We start from the raw sequence: 17,538 nt of genomic DNA, 5'->3' as shown, positions 1-17,538 counted from the left end.
GGGGTTGTGTTCCCTGTCGACTCTCAGGATGATGGAGCGCCAAGCGCTTACCGTCTGGAAAAGTCAGGCCAGTTTCTTCTAATAACAATGAACAACACCTTGGTCAATGGCAAACACTTTCTTGAAATTGGGGAGGTGAAGACTGGAAAGGTGAAGACAAAGTAGAATAACTTAATAAAAATCAATTATTGTACTTGTAGAATGTTGTGGGTTCCTTAAATCACTGACATGAAAGACTTCCAGCAAAGGTAGTTTATTCCTAAGCTCGACAGCTATATACAACAGTTGTGCTCTGCCTGCCCGCCACTTGATCTCATGTAGCCGCATTATCACGTTCTCACATGACCAACTCAATCTACAGTATTTTTCATCCTTTTGAGTCTGATTAGTCTTAGCATTGACAGTAAATTTCTGTCTGTGCTGTAATTTACTGAAAACATGCTCCTGTTATTGAAAAGATCAAGGACTGCTTATAGTCACCTGTTGGACAATGACAAGAGTTTCTACTGAGCCTTGGGAAGGCACCAGGCTTGCCACACTGGAACAAGCTTTTCGGACCTTTTTGATTGTTAGTGATTGCTAAGAATAATGTTAGGAGTCTTGGTTTATACCAATTTAGGTAAAGAATGTGGGCAATGAGCTGATATTAAGACCATAAGACATAGGAGCGGACGTAAGGCCATTCGGCCCATCAGTCCACTCCACCATTCAATCATGGCTGATTTCAACTCCATTTACCCGCTCTCTCTCCATAGCCCTTAATTCCTCAAGAAATCAAGAATTTATCAACTTCTGTCTTAAAGACACTCAACGTTCCGGCCTCCACTGCCCTCTGTGGCAATGAATTCCACAGACCCACCACTCTCTGGCTGAAGAAATTTCTCCTCATCTCTGTTCTAAAGTGACTCCCTTTTATTCTAAGGCTGTGCCCCCGGGTCCTAGTCTCCCCTGCTAATGGACACAACTTCCCTACGTCCACCCTATCTAAGCCATTCATTATCTTGTAAGTTTTTATTAGATCTCCCCTCAACCTCCTAAACTCCAATGAATATAATCCCAGGATCCTCAGACGTTCATCGTATGTTAGGCCTACCATTCTTGGGATCATCCGTGTGAATCTCCGCTGGACCCGCTCCAGTGCCAGTATGTCCTTCCTGAGGTGTGGGGCCCAAAATTGCTCACAGTATTCTAAATGGGGCCTAGCTAATGCTTTATAAAGCTTCAGAAGTACATCCCTGCTTTTATATTCCAAGCCCCTTGAGATAAATGACAATATTGCATTTGCTTTCTTAATTATGGACTCAACCTGCAAGTTTACCTTTAGAGAATCCTGGACTGGGACTCCCAAGTCCCTTTGCACTTCAGCATTATGAATTTTGTCACCATTTAGAAAATAGTCCATTCCTCTATTCTTTTTTCCAAAGTGCAAGACCTCGCACTTGCCCGCGTTGAATTTCATCAGCCATTTCTTGGACCACTCTCCTAAACTGTCTAAATCTTCCTGCAGCCTCCCCACCTCCTCCATACTACCTGCCCCTCCACCTATCTTTGTATCATCGGCAAACTTAGCCAGAATGTCCCCAGTCCCGTCATCTAGATCGTTAATATATAAAGAGAACAGCTGTGGCCCCAACACTGAACCCTGCGGGACACCACTCGTCACCGGTTGCCATTCCGAAAAAGAACCTTTTATCCCAACTCTCTGCCTTCTGCCTGACAGCCAATCATCAATTCATGTTAGTACCTTGCCTTGAATACCATGGGCCCTTATTTTACTCAGCAGTCTCCCGTGAGGCACCTTATCAAAGGCCTTTTGGAAGTCAAGATAGATAACATCCATTGGCTCTCCTTGGTCTAACCTATTTGTTATCTCTTCAAAGAACTCTTAACAGGTTTGTCAGGCACAACCTCCCCTTACTAAATCCATGCTGACTTGTCCTAATCTGACCCTGCACTTCCAAGAATTTAGAAATCTCATCCTTAACAATGGATTCTAGAATCTTGCCAACAACCGAGGTTAGGCTAATTGGCCTAACATTTTCCATCTTTTCCTTGTAAGGGGCTTACAACAGCGATTTTCCAATCCTCTGGGACTTTCCCTGACACCAGTGACTTTTGAAAAATCATAACTAACGCCTCCACTATTTCTTCAGCCATCTCCTTTAGAACTCTAGGATGTAGCCCATCTGGGCCCGGAGATTTATCAATTTTTAGACCTCTTAGTTTCTCTAGCACTTTCTCCTTTGTGATGGCTACCATATTCAACTCTGCCCCCTGACTCTCCTGAATTGTTGGGATATTACTCATGTCTTCTACTGTGAAGACTGACTCAAAGTACTTATTTAGTTCCTCAGCTATTTCCTTGACTCCCATCACTAGATTACCAGCGTCATTTTGGAGCGGCCCAATGTCTACTTTTGCCTCCCGTTTGTTTTTAATGTATTTAAAGAAACTTTTACTATCATTCCTAATGTTACTGGCTAGCCTACCTTCATATTTGATCCTCTCTTTCCTTATTTCTCTCTTTGTTATCCTCTGTTTGTTCTTGTAGCCTTCCCAATCTTCTGACTTCCCACTACTCTTTGCCACATTTACGGCTTTCTCTCGGCTTATTATCTAGGGTTAATGTTATATTGTTACTATTTTGTGCCCACATAATAACAGGCATGGTATTTCAAAAGTAATTTGCTTAGATACATTTCAGTGTGATAAATTGCCTTTTAACTTGTCGGTCCATGAACATACATACACTCTATCAACAAAGAGACCCAACCTCCTTCAGGTTTCTGCCCTTTCGCTTTCAAAATCAGATTTAAACAGAACCAAAACCATGAGGTCAATAACTTATCATGAAAACCATTAAATGATTGTAAAATGGCTGAAATTGGAAACTAGAGGGATGACTAGATTACGAATCAATTCTATGCAATTCAAATCATAACACAATGTACAGAAACAAATATTTTTGTGATGATGTCTGAAAAAGTTATTTCTTGTGTTTCTTGTACAGTAACAACAATGGTGGCATTCTTGTTCACTTCTGGATTGTCTTTATGGTTCCAAGTTTCAAGACTGTATTTGTGTGTGAAGACTGTGTCAGCGCTGTACTAAAGGACTCCATTCAAACAAGTTTGGTAAACCGCACATCGGTTGGGTACCTTCTTGGACTTCCTGTGGACATGGACTCCATTGTTGTTAATGGTTATTTGTTTTGATGTTTTATTTCTTGCAGTTATTGAAAATTGTATTTGGTGCAATGTATTATTTTATTGCGAATTAGAATCCGACTGTGCCTGAGATTGGCTGTAAAGATCAAAGGCGGATTTAGCACAGAGAAGGGCAAAGTGATCCATTTTGGTACAAAGAACAAAGATAGACAAAGGATGCGAATCAGCGGAAATAAATCTAAGTCCGCTTTCGGGCCCATTTGGCGAAAGGTTTCTTGGCACTTGCAGCACCAAGATTCATCCCGCTATTCACCGGCACTTTGACTTTTTTGGGGTCTCGGGGAGATTCTCCCAGTCGAGGCCGCATTTAGGGGGCTGGATTCTCCGTCCCGCCGTGCCAGATTTCTGATTCAGCATCCTGGCGGGATTCTCCGTTTCGCCGGCTGGTCAATGGGGTTTCCCATTGTAGGGCAGCCCCACACCGTCGGAAAACATCCGGGCTTCCTGCGAAACGGAACATCCCAACGGCGGAGAATAAAGTCCCAGCTCTTTGAGCTGACCAGCAAGATAGGCTCCTTGCAGATTGGGGCCATTTTGAATGGCAGCCCTGATTTCTACAATCCCTGCCCCCAACCTTTTCTTGACCCCTCGAGCTCCCCCCTCACTCCAGGTGGCACTGTCAGAATGCCAGCCTAGCAGTTCCAGAGTGCCAGACTGGCAGTGCCAAGGTGCCCAGGTGCCAGGGTACTACCCTACCCTGTCCACGACCAGGGGACTCTAATGGCCTACTCACGCCAAACTCCGTCTCTTGCCAAACTCCCTCCTCTCGCCAAACCCTCCTCTCACCAAACGTCTGCACAGAGTGCTGGTCTCACAGTGAATGTTTGCATTTATATGTTCCGAATAAAGGGACTAGCTGAGCCCAGATGGAGCAGAGATTAGTTCAAGCTAGTTTCCATAATTAATTAACTCTTACAGCTGCTGCCATTAAATAGCGTCTATCCCCCTATGTAGGCCCCTGGATGAAACATACAAGTTAAACAATACTTGCAGTTAAATGTTCATAGAATCCATGCAGTACAAAAGGAGGCCATTCGGCCCATCGAGTCTGTACCAACTCTCAAAAAGAGCACTCTACCCAGGTCCACTCCCCGTCCTATCCCTGTCACCTAACCTGTACATCCCTGGACACTAAGGAGCAATTTGGCATGGCCAATCCACCTAACCTGCACACTTTTGTAATGTGGGAGGAAACCAGAGCACCTGGAGGAAACCCATGCAGACATGGGGAGAACGTACAAACCCCACACTGACCCAAGGCCAGACCCGAACTTGGGTCCCTGGCGCTGTGAGGCTGCAGTGCTAACTACGGTGTCACCATAAACACAAATAATATTAGGTATTTAGAAAGATATTTAAAATTTCCCTCTTCTCACCAAACTTCCACACTCTGCCCAAAGCCGCACTCAGCTTAATTTAGCACAGGGCTAAATCGCTGGCTTTGAAAGTAGACCAAGGCAGGCCAGCAGCACGGTTCAATTCCCATCACAGCCTCCCCGAACAGGCGCCGGAATGTGGCGACTAGGGGCTTTTCACAGTAACTTCATTGAAGCCTACTTGTGACAATAAGCGATTTTCATTTCATTCATTTCATTTCATTTACATATCAGGCTTTCTCCACACACACTGCATGCTGGAAGGTCAACAACTATTCCTGCTATTGGCTGAGATTAAAAAAGCACCACTCTTGCATAGATTTAAATATCCACTTAAATACAATTTTCTATTTGATCACTCCCTTATCAGGCCTAATTTCTTTAGAACTACCCTCCCCAAGACCTTCATCTCTCTATTTTAGTTTTTAGAGTTTAAAAGCAAAGTCAATTCACTCAAGATAGAAGCAAATTGCTGTGGATGCTGGAGTCTGACACAAAAACAGAAAGTATTGGACAATCTCAACAGGTCTGACAGCATCTGTCAACACTTTGACAAAGAGTCACCCAGACTCGAAGCATTGGCTCCCTTTTCTCTCACAGATGCTGTCAGACCTGCTGACATTGTCCAGTGTTTTCAATTCATCATGACACTTTTCCTTCACACCTTGCATCTCTTCCTTTGAATCCGTAACAGCCTTTCTGTGTCCACTGCTGCAACATTGCCTTAGGTGACCATTTATTTGCAGTGTTGTTAGGCTCATTAACATCTCAAATGCATTTGTTTCATTCACACAGCCACTCTGTCCCTGCCATAATTGTTTAACTCGCATATCCCCAAAGTTTAAAATATGACCAGGTATGCTGGTGTTTGAGGGAAGGCACAACGTAACACAAATATCGAATGCTGTCCAGAAGTGACTTTGCTTGTGAATCAATTGTCAAGGTTTATTAGTTAATGATTGAAATTGAGCCAATTCCTGAAAATAGTGAATAACATTCTTTTTAGAAATATATATTCCTTGTATCATAAAAAAAATAAGTGCATGAGGTATATATGAAGAATGCTTAATTCTTAAATCTTGCAATGATGCCATAGGTTACTAGTGTACAAATATTTGACGTGTTATTTTCTGAAATTCTCTTTATCGTTTTAGCGAAGCTGTTAAGCTGTTTAAATAAAACACATTCCCTCTAAAAAGAACTTCACATTAACACATTATGTATTCATAATGCTACAGTCTAATGGCATAATTTCAGGATCAATGTTCTTATTGGACCCACTAAAAAATACAATTTGCTAATTGTTTACCAATGATAGATCTTGAAAGGTATTTGTGTGTGTGTGTATCTGCACCTGTGCAGGATGTATGCATTTATAGTTGAAAGGTTTAAACTCATAACGGTATAACTTAATCTACTATCTTAATACATTAAACTAAACTACATACCCTGAAATATAAACTGATTTTTATATTTTTCTTTTGTAATTGATAGCTGGCCTCCGTTCTGATTACATTGCAACAGCAGGAACAGGTGAGAGTTTTAATTTGATATGATTTTATGCAAGTGTTCTAATCTAAATACATATAAAGGTAATTTGAAGAAAGGAAGAACATTTGTCAAAAACTTTTCATATCCTCAAGGCCTTGAGGGATGGATTTTGCCAGATTGGGGTGGCATATTGGTTAGCACTGCTGCCTCACAGCACCTGCGACGCAAGTTTAATTCTAGCCTTGGCTGACTGTGGAATTTGTATGTTCTCCACGTGTCTGCGGGGGTTTCCTCTGGATGCTCCGATTTCCGCCCACAGTTCAAAGATGGGCAGGGTAGGTGGATTGACCATGCTAAATTGCCCCTTAGAGTCCAGGGATGTGTAGGTTTGGTGGGGTTATGGGGATAGAACAGGGGATTGGTCTAGGTAGAGTGTTCTTTCATAGGGTGAGTGCAGATTTGATGGGCCGAATGGCCTCCTTCTGCACTGTAGGGATTTTATGATTCTATGAACACTGGGAAAATTCCCCTAGTCTCCTTCGAGTATTTAGTCTCCTTCGAATATTGCAATGGGCAATGCCTACCCGAGACAATAGAACTCTGATGTGGGTGCTTGGTTCCTGGGGCATACGCATAGGATAGCTTCCGTGCAAACTTGCATGATTGGTAACTCTCTGCATTTTTGCCTCTCCTCCGATTCAAGAACCCTGGGCGAAATTCTCCCCCAACGGCGCGATGTCCGCCGACTGGCGCCCAAATCGGCGCCAATCAGACGGGCATCGCGCCACCCAAAGGTGTGGAATGCTCCGCATCTTTGGGTGCCGAGCCCCAACATTGAGGGGCTAGGCCGGCGCCGGAGGGATTTCTGCCCCGCCAGCTGGCGGAAATGGCGTTTGTTGCCCCGCCAGCTGGCGGAAATGGCGTTTGTTGCCCGCCAGCTGGCGCGGAAATGCGGCGCATGCACGGGAGCGTCAGTGGCCGCCGACAGTTTCCCGCGCATGCGCAGTGGGGAGAGTCTCTTCCGCCTCCGCCATGGTGGAGGCCGTGGCGGAGGCGGAAGGGAAAGAGTGCCCCCATGGCACAGGCCCGCCCGCGGATCGGTGGGCCCCGATCGTGGGCCAGGCCACCGTGGGGGCACCCCCTGGGGTCAGATCGCCCCGCGCCCCCCCCAGGACCCCAGAGCCCGCCCACGCCGCCTGGTCTCACCGGTAAATACCAGCTTTGATTTACGCCGGCGGGACAGGCAATTTCTGGGCGGGACTTCGGCCCATCCGGGCCGGAGAATTGAGCGGGGGGTCCCGCCAACCGGCGCGGCCCGATTCCCGCCCCCGCCCAATCTCCGGTACCGGAGACTTCGGCGGGGGCGGGGATGGGATTCACGGCGGCCAACGGCCATTCTCCGACCCGGAGAATGACGCCCCCTTTTAGGAAACACAATGGGCAGAATTTTCCGGTACCATCAGCAGTGGGTTTTGTGGTGGACGAGAGTGGAAAGTTCGGAGAGAGGTCAAAAGTCAGAATTTTTCCCTCATGACTTTCATGGTGGGCTGTGTGCGTGTTGGATTTCACGATGACCCATGTCAAGAACCTCATCTGTATGGAGAGGTCACACTGTTGTGTGCTCAACATGAAACCTCAGCATGAAAGGAGAGGTCACACTGTTGGGAGTCTTCTATAGGCCTCCAAATAGTTCTAGGGATGTAGAGGAAAGGATGGCGAGGATGATCCTGGATAAGAGCGAAAGTAACAGGGTAGTTATTATGGGAGACTTTAACTTTCCAAATATTGACTGGAAAAGATATAGTTCGAGTACATTAGATGGGTCGTTTTTTGTACAGTGTGTGCAGGAGGGTTTCCTGATACAATATGTTGACAGGCCAACAAGAGGCGAGGCCACGTTGGATTTGGTTTTGGGTAATGAACCAGGCCAGGTGTTGGATTTGGAGGTAGGAGAGCACTTTGGGGACAGTGACCACAATTCGGTGACGTTTACGTTAATGATGGAAAGGGATAAGTATACACCGCAGGGCAAGAGTTATAACTGGGGGAAGGGCAATTATGATGCCATTAGACGTGACTTGGGGGGGATAAGGTGGAGAAGTAGGCTGCAAGTGTTGGGCACACTGGATAAGTGGAGCTTGTTCAAGGATCAGCTACTGCGTGTTCTTGATAAGTATGTACCGGTCAGGCAGGGAGGAAGGCGTCGAGCGAGGGAACCGTGGTTTACCAAAGAATTGGAATCTCTTGTTAAGAGGAAGAAGGAGGCCTATGTGAAGATGAGGTGTGAAGTTTCAGTTGGGGCGATGGATAGTTACAAGGTATCGAGGAAGGATCTAAAGAGAGAGCTAAGACGAGCAAGGAGGGGACATGAGAAGTATTTGGCAGGTAGGATCAAGGAAAACCCAAAAGCTTTCTATAGGTATGTCGGGAATAAGCGAATGACTAGGGAAAGAGTAGGACCAGTCAAGGACAGGGATGGGAAGTTGTGTGTGGAGCCTGAAGAGATAGGCGAGATACTAAATGAATATTTTTCGTCAGTATTCACTCAGGAAAAAGATAATGTTGTGGAGGAGAATGCTGAGACCCAGGCTAATAGAATAGATGGCATTGAGGTACGTAGGGAAGAGGTGTTGGCAATTCTGAACAGGCTGAAAATAGATAAGTCCCCGGGTCCTGATGGGATTTATCGTAGGATTCTCTGGGAGGCCAGGGAAGAGATTGCTGGACCTTTGGCTTTGATTTTTATGTCATCATTGGCTACAGGAATAGTGCCAGAGGACTGGAGGATAGCAAATGTGGTCCCTTTGTTCAAAAAGGGGAGCAGAGACAACCCCGGCAACTATAGACCGGTGAGCCTCACGTCTGTAGTGGGTAAAGTCTTGGAGGGGATTATAAGAGACAAGATTTATAATCATCTAGATAGGAATAATATGATCAGGGATAGTCAGCATGGCTTTGTGAAGGGTAGGTCATGCCTCACAAACCTTATCGAGTTTTTTGAGAAGGTGACTGAACAGGTAGACGAGGGTAGAGCAGTTGATGTGGTGTATATGGATTTCAGCAAAGCGTTTGATAAGGTTCCCCACGGTAGACTATTGCAGAAAATACGGAGGCTGGGGATTGAGGGTGATTTAGAGATGTGGATCAGAAATTGGCTAGCTGAAAGAAGACAGAGGGTGGTGGTTGATGGGAAATATTCAGAATGGAGTTCAGTTACAAGTGGAGTACCACAAGGATCTGTTATGGGGCCGTTGCTGTTTGTCATTTTTATCAATGACCTAGAGGAAGGCGCAGAAGGGTGGGTGAGTAAATTTGCAGACGATACTAAAGTCGGTGGTGTTGTCGATAGTGTGGAAGGATGTAGCAGGTTACAGAGGGATATAGATAAGCTGCAGAGCTGGGCTGAGAGGTGGCAAATGGAGTTTAATGTAGAGAAGTGTGAGGTGATTCACTTTGGAAGGAATAACAGGAATGCGGAATATTTGGCTAATGGTAAAGTTCTTGGAAGTGTGGATGAGCAGAAGGATCTAGGTGTCCATGTACATAGATCCCTGAAAGTTGCCACCCAGGTTGATAGGGTTGTGAAGAAGGCCTATGGAGTGTTGGCCTTTATTGGTAGAGGGATTGAGTTCCGGAGTCAGGAGGTCATGTTGCAGCTGTACAGAACGCTGGTACGGCCGCATTTGGAGTATTGCGTACAGTTCTGGTCACCGCATTATAGGAAGGACGTGGAGGCTTTGGAGCGGGTGCAGAGGAGATTTACCAGGATGTTGCCTGGTATGGAGGGAAAATCTTATGAGGAAAGGCTGATGGACTTGAGGTTGTTTTTGTTGGAGAGAAGAAGGTTGAGAGGAGACTTAATAGAGGCATACAAAATGATCAGGGGGTTGGATAGGGTGGACAGTGAGAGCCTTCTCCCGCGGATGGAAATGGCTGGCACGAGGGGACATAGCTTTAAACTGAGGGGTAATAGATATAGGACAGAGGTCAGAGGTAGGTTCTTTACGCAAGGAGTAGTGTGACCGTGGAATGCCCTACCTGCTACAGTAGTGAACTCGCCAACATTGAGGGCATTTAAAAGTTTATTGGATAAACATATGGATGATAATGGCATAGTGTAGGTTAGATGGCTTTTGTTTCGGTGCAACATCATGGGCCGAAGGGCCTGTACTGCGCTGTATCGTTCTATGTTCTATGGTCTAGGTATGTATTAGCGTATCACGAATACTCATGAAAAATGAAAATGAAAATCGCTTATTGTCACAAGTAGGCTTCAAATGAAGTTACTGTGAAAAGCCCCTAGTCGCCACATTCCGGCACCTGTTCGGGGAGGCTGGTACGGGAATTGATCCGCGCTGCTGGCCTGCCTTGGTCTGCTTTAAAAGCCAGCTATTTAGCCCTGTGCTAAACCAGCCCCTAAAAACATAATCCACCAAAATGACCTCTTAATCACGTGCCACACCCGCGGGAAATTAGACTGGTCGCATTCAGAATCAGATATAGGTGGTATGCAGAGGTCCACCCTCACTTTGCTTGCGACTTTGAGGTGAGTGCAATGTTCAGAGCCTACCTTCACCAGCGCTGCTGCGGGTCCTCAGCGATGCCAGTGTTAGTCCACATTGGTGGGCAGTTTATGCTTGGGCCGCTATTGGTGAGTGCCTCAAGTCTTGAGTGGGCTGCACTTGGTGGCTACCAGGCTACTACAGGACAGGTCTGCACTCTAAAACAGAGACCAGCATGGCATTTGGGCTGGAGGGGAATGGATGATAGAGACATGAGGGTGAAGCGGGTACCCTGGGATTGGAGGCGGGTAAAGAGAAGACTAAAACATGAGGGTGAAGGAGGTATGCTGGTGTTTGAGGGAAGGCACAATGTAACACAAACGAAAGAGTGGGGGTGGGGAAGCTGGAGCTCGACATGAAACACTGGAATGCAGAAACAGATAAGGGGTGGTTGGGATTTGGATTGCATGAATGTGAGGGGATGCATGCTGACTCTGAAATAGGAAAAGTTGAGGTTAGTGTGGCTCAGGGAGAAGGGTTGTACATGGACTCATGGGTGGTTTTGGAGGGAAAGTCGTGCACAAAAGGGATGGTTTGCACATGAACTCATGGAGGGGAAATGCTCTTGTGACCAGTTTTGAAGGACCCAGAGAGATGAATGAAAGACAGTTATAGTTCCTTGCATAGGGGAAAGAGGTCTGGGTGAGAGACTAAAGGCAGTCCCGGGGCTCTGTGGACCATTTAGTCAGGATGAGAGATTAAGGCAGATGTGGGACTTCATAGGCCATGCTTCAGAGCTGTGAATGGCATGCATGTTGTCTTCTTCCCCTAAGGAGCGGCAAGCCCGGTGCTCAATGGGAATCAGGCACAACGTGGTGTGCAGGGCATGGTCATAATCTCACACTCCAAATAGATGGGGTGTCTAGCTCGGTATTGGGCTGCAGACAGGATGGTTATAGTCAGGGGAAGCATCTGCAGCCTATGAATGGGGAAACATCATAAAGTGGTGTATTCTAAGCTCTGGCCTGTGGGGGGGGGGGGGGGGGGGGGGGGGGGGGGGGGGGGGGTTTGCACACAGCCTCAAGATGGGTAGAGGTGAGGTCCACATACGGCATCGGGATATCAACAGTGATTGGTTAAGAGGAGAGGGCTGGTATGTTGATCACAATGACAATAGGATTCAGGGTTACCGGGGAAGGCTGGAGAACCACCGGAGTTCTACCAGCAATTGTGAGGCTCCAGGAAGATTAAAGGGACACTGACAGTGGTAGGGATGAAGCTGATCTCTCAAAGTAGAAATGCAGCACCATCATGTGAGACCTTAAAGTTATCCAAACGGGAACAGAGCCTGCACGGGAGGGATTTGAAGCAGTGTGGGAGGAGTCCAAGGTTGGACTCAGTGACCCTCTCAGAAGACACCTTCGAGCAAAAAACATTGAAATGGTCTCTGAGCTGATAGGTATTTGGAATAATGTTTTGAAAGTGGAATTACTGACATTTGGAGTGAATCATAGAATCATAGAATTTACAGTGCAGAAGGAGGCCATTTGGCCCATTGCGTCTGCAGTGGCCCTTGGAAGAGCACCCTACCGAACCCCACACCTCCATCCCATCCCCGTAACCCAGTAACCCCACCTAACCATTTGAACACTAAGGGCAATTTGGAAGGGCCATTCCACCTAATCTGCACATCTTTGGACTGTTGGAGGAAACTGGAGCACCTGGAGGAAACCCACACAGACACGGGGAGAGCGTGCAGACTCCGCACAGACAGTGACCCAGCAGGGAATCGAACCTGGGACCCTGGAACTGTGCTAACCACTGTGCTACCGTGCTGCTGTCCTTTAACGTGAGACTGGATTTGCAATGAAGTAGCTCAATTTGAGAATTAACAGAGAGTAATGGAAGATGCCGCCACCCAAGAAAGGATCACAGATGCTGGATTTCTGCAGGATGATTAAATAAAGTCTCTAAGGTGCTTTCTCCAGTTAGCATGGTTAATGCGCCAAATGGGCATCCAGTCATTATCAAAGTGTTAGTAAGGCATGAGATGTACCAGAACAGAAATGGCAGGTGTCTTTAGTAACATTGAATATATCATGGATCTCTGAACCCTCTTCCGACCTTTCAACAATTGAGGTGTTAAGTAGGTGGGGTGGCATCTTGGTCACCTAGATCTGTGAGGTAGGGCCTCAGCTGGAACGCTGGATCAGGGAAACACCACAGCGGTGGGTTGGGGGGAAGCATCTATCAGGTGGATCTTCCGTGCCATCAAGGGAGTCCATCCTCCAGCCTCAAAATGTTCTTGGAGATCCATCTTCTTTCTTCAATGGTGGGTCAAGGATGTTGGGCGCCTTTTCAATATGGCACCCAAATATGATGGCAGTGTCATAATATACACACAAGTATATGATGGTGCACAGACGGACAGTGAGTGACACAAAGGATGACCAATGAACATACAGAACACAGCAGCCAATCACCAGAGAGGGGGCAGTAGTTTTCCCGCTCTCTTGAGATGCAGCCTCTGAGACAGTCAGAGCCTGTGAGCAACAACTAGAACATCCACCATGTGGTGGTGAAATAGTCTGGTCAGATTAGCCTCAGGTCTCCAGTCAACTCAGCAGAGTGTCAACTCACAGATCAAGCATGTTTAGTATTAAGTTAAGAGTTTAATAAAATAGAGTTGCATTTCCTCAAGTGTTGGAAGCCTGTCTCTCTCTCTGCTACAGTAAACGCAGTCCTCGCAGACCCAGCTTACCCAACACATCAGGCAGGACACGTCCAGTCAAGCCTGCCCGCCACAGAATACGGTGCTATACCCCGGATGGAGATCGAATGAGGTCAGGTTTGGAAGATATGGCGTGGTTTCCCATTGACCTCTGCAGCAGGAAACACTCCTCATCCCCATCCTCACCATTGGGCTTGGTCACAGATGGGAGAATTCCACCCAATGCATAATATAAAAAAGTACAAGTGAGGGATGATTGTGAAATGAACATACAATGTCAAAGCATCTGTAATAACATTTTGCTTTTTACAGGTTCTGAATATGTTATGGATAAATCTGCGGAGCAGGCTGGTATTGCCGTTCCTCTAAACTTCTTTGCTGCCTCTGGACGAGTAAGCTGCCATTTCAAACTCACTTCACCACCAGAACATGTCATTCGCCTCTCTTTCAGTTCCTTGAAGATTGAACCTGACAGTTGTGTCACAGATTCACTCGCCATTTATGACTCTCTTATGCCTATTAGGAGTAGGAATTTGTACAGGTATGGATTCCAATTGTAGTGCGTCCAGTATTTGTGGTTAATTGAGTCTCTTCACTGGCCCATTCCACAATTCTGTTGATTTTACATTATAATGTACACAAAATAGTCGTGCATAATGAGTAAGGATTATTTTTCATCTTGCATTTCATGAGGATAAACATTTGAATAATCTTATAATATTGCATCTGAGGAAAACATCCAAGTTATTTAAAGAAAAAAGCATTTGGCACACAATTGGAAGCTGCAAATTCCTATGTCAAATATAAATATAATTACTGTTGCAAATTAGTTGGATGAATACTTAATATATTTGGATGACATTTCTTTGTCCCCTGTTAATCTAATTGTTTTAAATTGGTTGACACATGTTGGTTGACTCGTAAATATGTTCAGACATGGCCTAGCAGGTTCTGCAGTTAAGGACAATTAGGGCTTGACAATAAATGCAGGCCTTACCAGTGACACCCACAGCCCATGAATGAATAAAGAATACGTATCTGCTTAAAGCAGCAGAAAAAGTGACATCTTTTGAATATATCAAGCATTCATATCACCATCACTAAAGTTTTAGGAAGTTTTAATACACTTAGCAGTTCACAAAAACTTAGAAAGAAGTGGGAAACAAAAGATAAATAAAAAATGGATCAGACCATTGTTTGTGGAGATTTTGAAGTAAAATAATGACAAAAGCCAATAGTACAGATCGCAGACCTGGGAGAAGAACTAGCCTTTAACAGAGAAGGAGTTGGAGAGAAATGGGAAATTTTATTGAGGTTCTATTTTATTTGAATCCAGCTCAATTTATGCTGCCACTCTTGCAGTCTTTTGTGTAAGTGAGCTCTTACAATAGGGATGTTACTTAATTTACCTCTCATGTGATCTATTACTGTTTATATTGGAGTTCCGACTATATAGCCTGGCTATTTCCAGTCTCCATAATAGAAGGCTCTATGTATTAGTAGATTTTTCCTTATTTTCATTCATTGGTCCAAATCCGGTCTCGGGATTGTCTGAGACTGGACTTACAACTGAAGTTGCATGTCAGGACCCTGTGGAAACCCTAAACTTCCAGGGAAGTTTAAACTTCCAATGGGCAATATCCCTGCTCCCCGGGACCCTCTGCAAATGCCTCTGAATTTGAGCTAGTGTCAGGGTCTTCGGACAGATCTGCGGTACTGAGTTGCATAGGTATCCAGGAAATATTAGACAGATTAAAGCCTGGTCTAACACAAGTAAGTCCCCAATTTACCAACATGATCACCTGACTACACCTCGACCCTACTTGACTTCCATCAAGATCGACCTGACTACCCAACTAATCTCCAACTGGACTTGATTACCTTTCTGTCCAGACTCGACATAACTAGCCTCCTCCCGCCTTCAACTGGATCCAACAACTGCCCTAGCCGGACCTGACTACCCCATTGACCAGGCCTGAGTACCCCATTGACCAGACCTGAGTACCCTATTGACCAGACCTGAGTACCCCATTGACCAGATCTGACAACACCCAAGTAGAACTGGGCCGATGCATTCACCCCCTCAACCATGCGACAATGCCTTTGACCAGACCCAACTACCCACCCCTCCAATCACCTGACCACCCATGACTCGATCCATTTATCTTGATTTGACTACTCTCAGCAAACAGACCTGTCCACTTCACCCATTCATCCACTTCATCATCTCACCCACTCGCCCACTTTGTGACCTCCCCCATTCACTCATCCATTCACTAGCATGCATTAAATGACTGGGCCTTTAAATACCTACCAGAATATGGCAGCTAGTGCCATAACAAAGGGCTATGTCCTCTCTTCCTCTAACTCCACTCCCCTTCGACTGTGTTCCCCAGGGTCACTGCGTTGCACACATTTCTTTGACAGCCGGGGTTGGAAGATCTTGGAAATAATGTGCAGCAATGCCAGGTTGTGAGAATCTTGACGCTTTTATTGGATACCCTTTGTAGGACAGTGCCGCCAGCCCTGATCTGGGGATGCCTACAAATTCACCATGCATGTACCTTTTTAAGAAAGTACATCTAGGGTAACTCGCCGATCTGATCTGCAATGGGGATTGCCCAGGCTCCCCACCTGGTCGACATGCTTCCACGTAGTCCTGCCATTGACATTGACCACCTGTGATACAGGTCCCAATTTGGACATGATCCGACCAGCTAACCATAATAGGCCCAAGGCATAATTCTGAACCAGGAACAGGCCTCCCACCTGGAATGATCTATCACCCTTTTGTGAAGTATGTTGATTTATCTGGCCTGACAAGCCTCCATCCTCCCCGCCAAATTTGGAAATATCAAGTCCAAATAGATTTTAAGGCAACAGCCCAGAAACAAGCTCGAGTACCCCCACATAAGTGTAGGGGGTTGTGTTGTAGGACAACAGGAAGTTGGTCAACTGATGGCACAATGGCTGATCTGATTGCTTCCTCGTTCAGGGGGATACGGGGCCATTCTAGTACGCTGGATTCCATTTGTCTGAACAAAGCGTTGGAAATTATTCCCAGTAAAAGTGGTACCATTATCGGATACAATGGCTTCTGGCAGGCGGTATAAGGCGAATATCTGGCGTAAGGCATCTACGGCAGCTGCTGAAGTTGTAGCTTCCATCTCTTGTATGGATAACCATTTGGAATGACTGTCTACGAAGACAAGCAGCATTCTACCGAAGAAAGGGCCTGCGTAGTCGATGTGTTCTCTGGTCAATGGGCGGCCTGGCCATTCCCAGGGATGGAGATTGGCCGAAGGCGGTAGTGATTGTTGAGTTTGGCAGGGAATGCTGTATTACTTCCTCAATAGTTTTAGCAATTCCCGGCCACCAGATATATCTGTGAGTCAGCGGCTTTATCTTTGTTTGGCCCAGGTGGGCGCTGTATAATTCCTGTAAGATGGGTTCCCTCACTGGGGGTACAACCAAAACTCAAGAGTAATGGTAATGGAGTAATGGTATTACTCCATTTATGCAGATTAGTTCACCCTGCGGGTTAAGTAGGGCCTCAGTTGTTCGGACTCCTCTTGGTGCAACTTGTTTGCATCATTTGTCTCACCTTGGACAATACTGGATCTCACTGAGTCCAATTTTTTAAAAAGTATTTTTATTAAGGTTTTGCAGAATTTTTCATAATAAAACAGTAGTAACACTAATAACAAAACAAACTAGAGTGAACATTAACATAGTGCAAAAAGAGAATATGCAATAACAATTAAATAGACTGTACCCCACGCGACTCAGTCTTCCCACACCATCCCAATGAAGCACTCACCTCCCCCCTCTCCCCCCCTCCCCCCCTCTGGATTGCTGCTGCTGCTGACATTTTAATTTTCCCCGAGAAAGTCGACGAATGGCTGCCACCTCCGAGAGAACCCTAACATTGACCCTCTTTAGGAAACTTTATTTTCTCGAGGCTGAGAAACCCAGCCATGTCGTTAACCCAAGTCTCTACACTCGGGGGCTTCGAGTCCCTCCACATTAATAAAATCCGTCTCCGGGCTACTAGGGAGGCAAAGGCCATGACGTCGGCCTCTTTCTCCCCCTGAACTCCCGGCTCTTCTGACACTCCAAAGATCGCTATCTCTGGACTCGGCACCACCCCTGTGTTAAGCACCTTGGATATTGCCCTCGCGAACCCTTGCCAGAACTCTCTAAGTTCCGGG

The 17,538-nt window shown here is 46.0% G+C and overlaps 1 protein-coding gene across 1 annotated transcript in view; it reads left to right on the top strand.

Annotated features, from left to right (window-relative positions):
• Positions 1-17,538, top strand: part of tmprss7 (transmembrane serine protease 7) — a 155,507-nt gene that overhangs the window by 20,949 nt on the left and 117,020 nt on the right. Inside the window, exons 6-8 of the mRNA XM_072515515.1 lie at positions 3,011-3,201; positions 6,098-6,136; positions 13,640-13,868. Of these exons, the coding sequence (XP_072371616.1) occupies positions 3,011-3,201; positions 6,098-6,136; positions 13,640-13,868 (459 nt within the window). The remainder of the gene's footprint in view (positions 1-3,010; positions 3,202-6,097; positions 6,137-13,639; positions 13,869-17,538) is intronic.

Source organism: Scyliorhinus torazame, chromosome 8 (genome assembly GCF_047496885.1).
Source record: "Scyliorhinus torazame isolate Kashiwa2021f chromosome 8, sScyTor2.1, whole genome shotgun sequence".
Lineage (NCBI taxonomy): Eukaryota > Metazoa > Chordata > Chondrichthyes > Carcharhiniformes > Scyliorhinidae > Scyliorhinus > Scyliorhinus torazame.
Note: the sequence above shows the minus strand (reverse complement) of the source record. Positions and strands in the feature narration are given on the sequence as shown.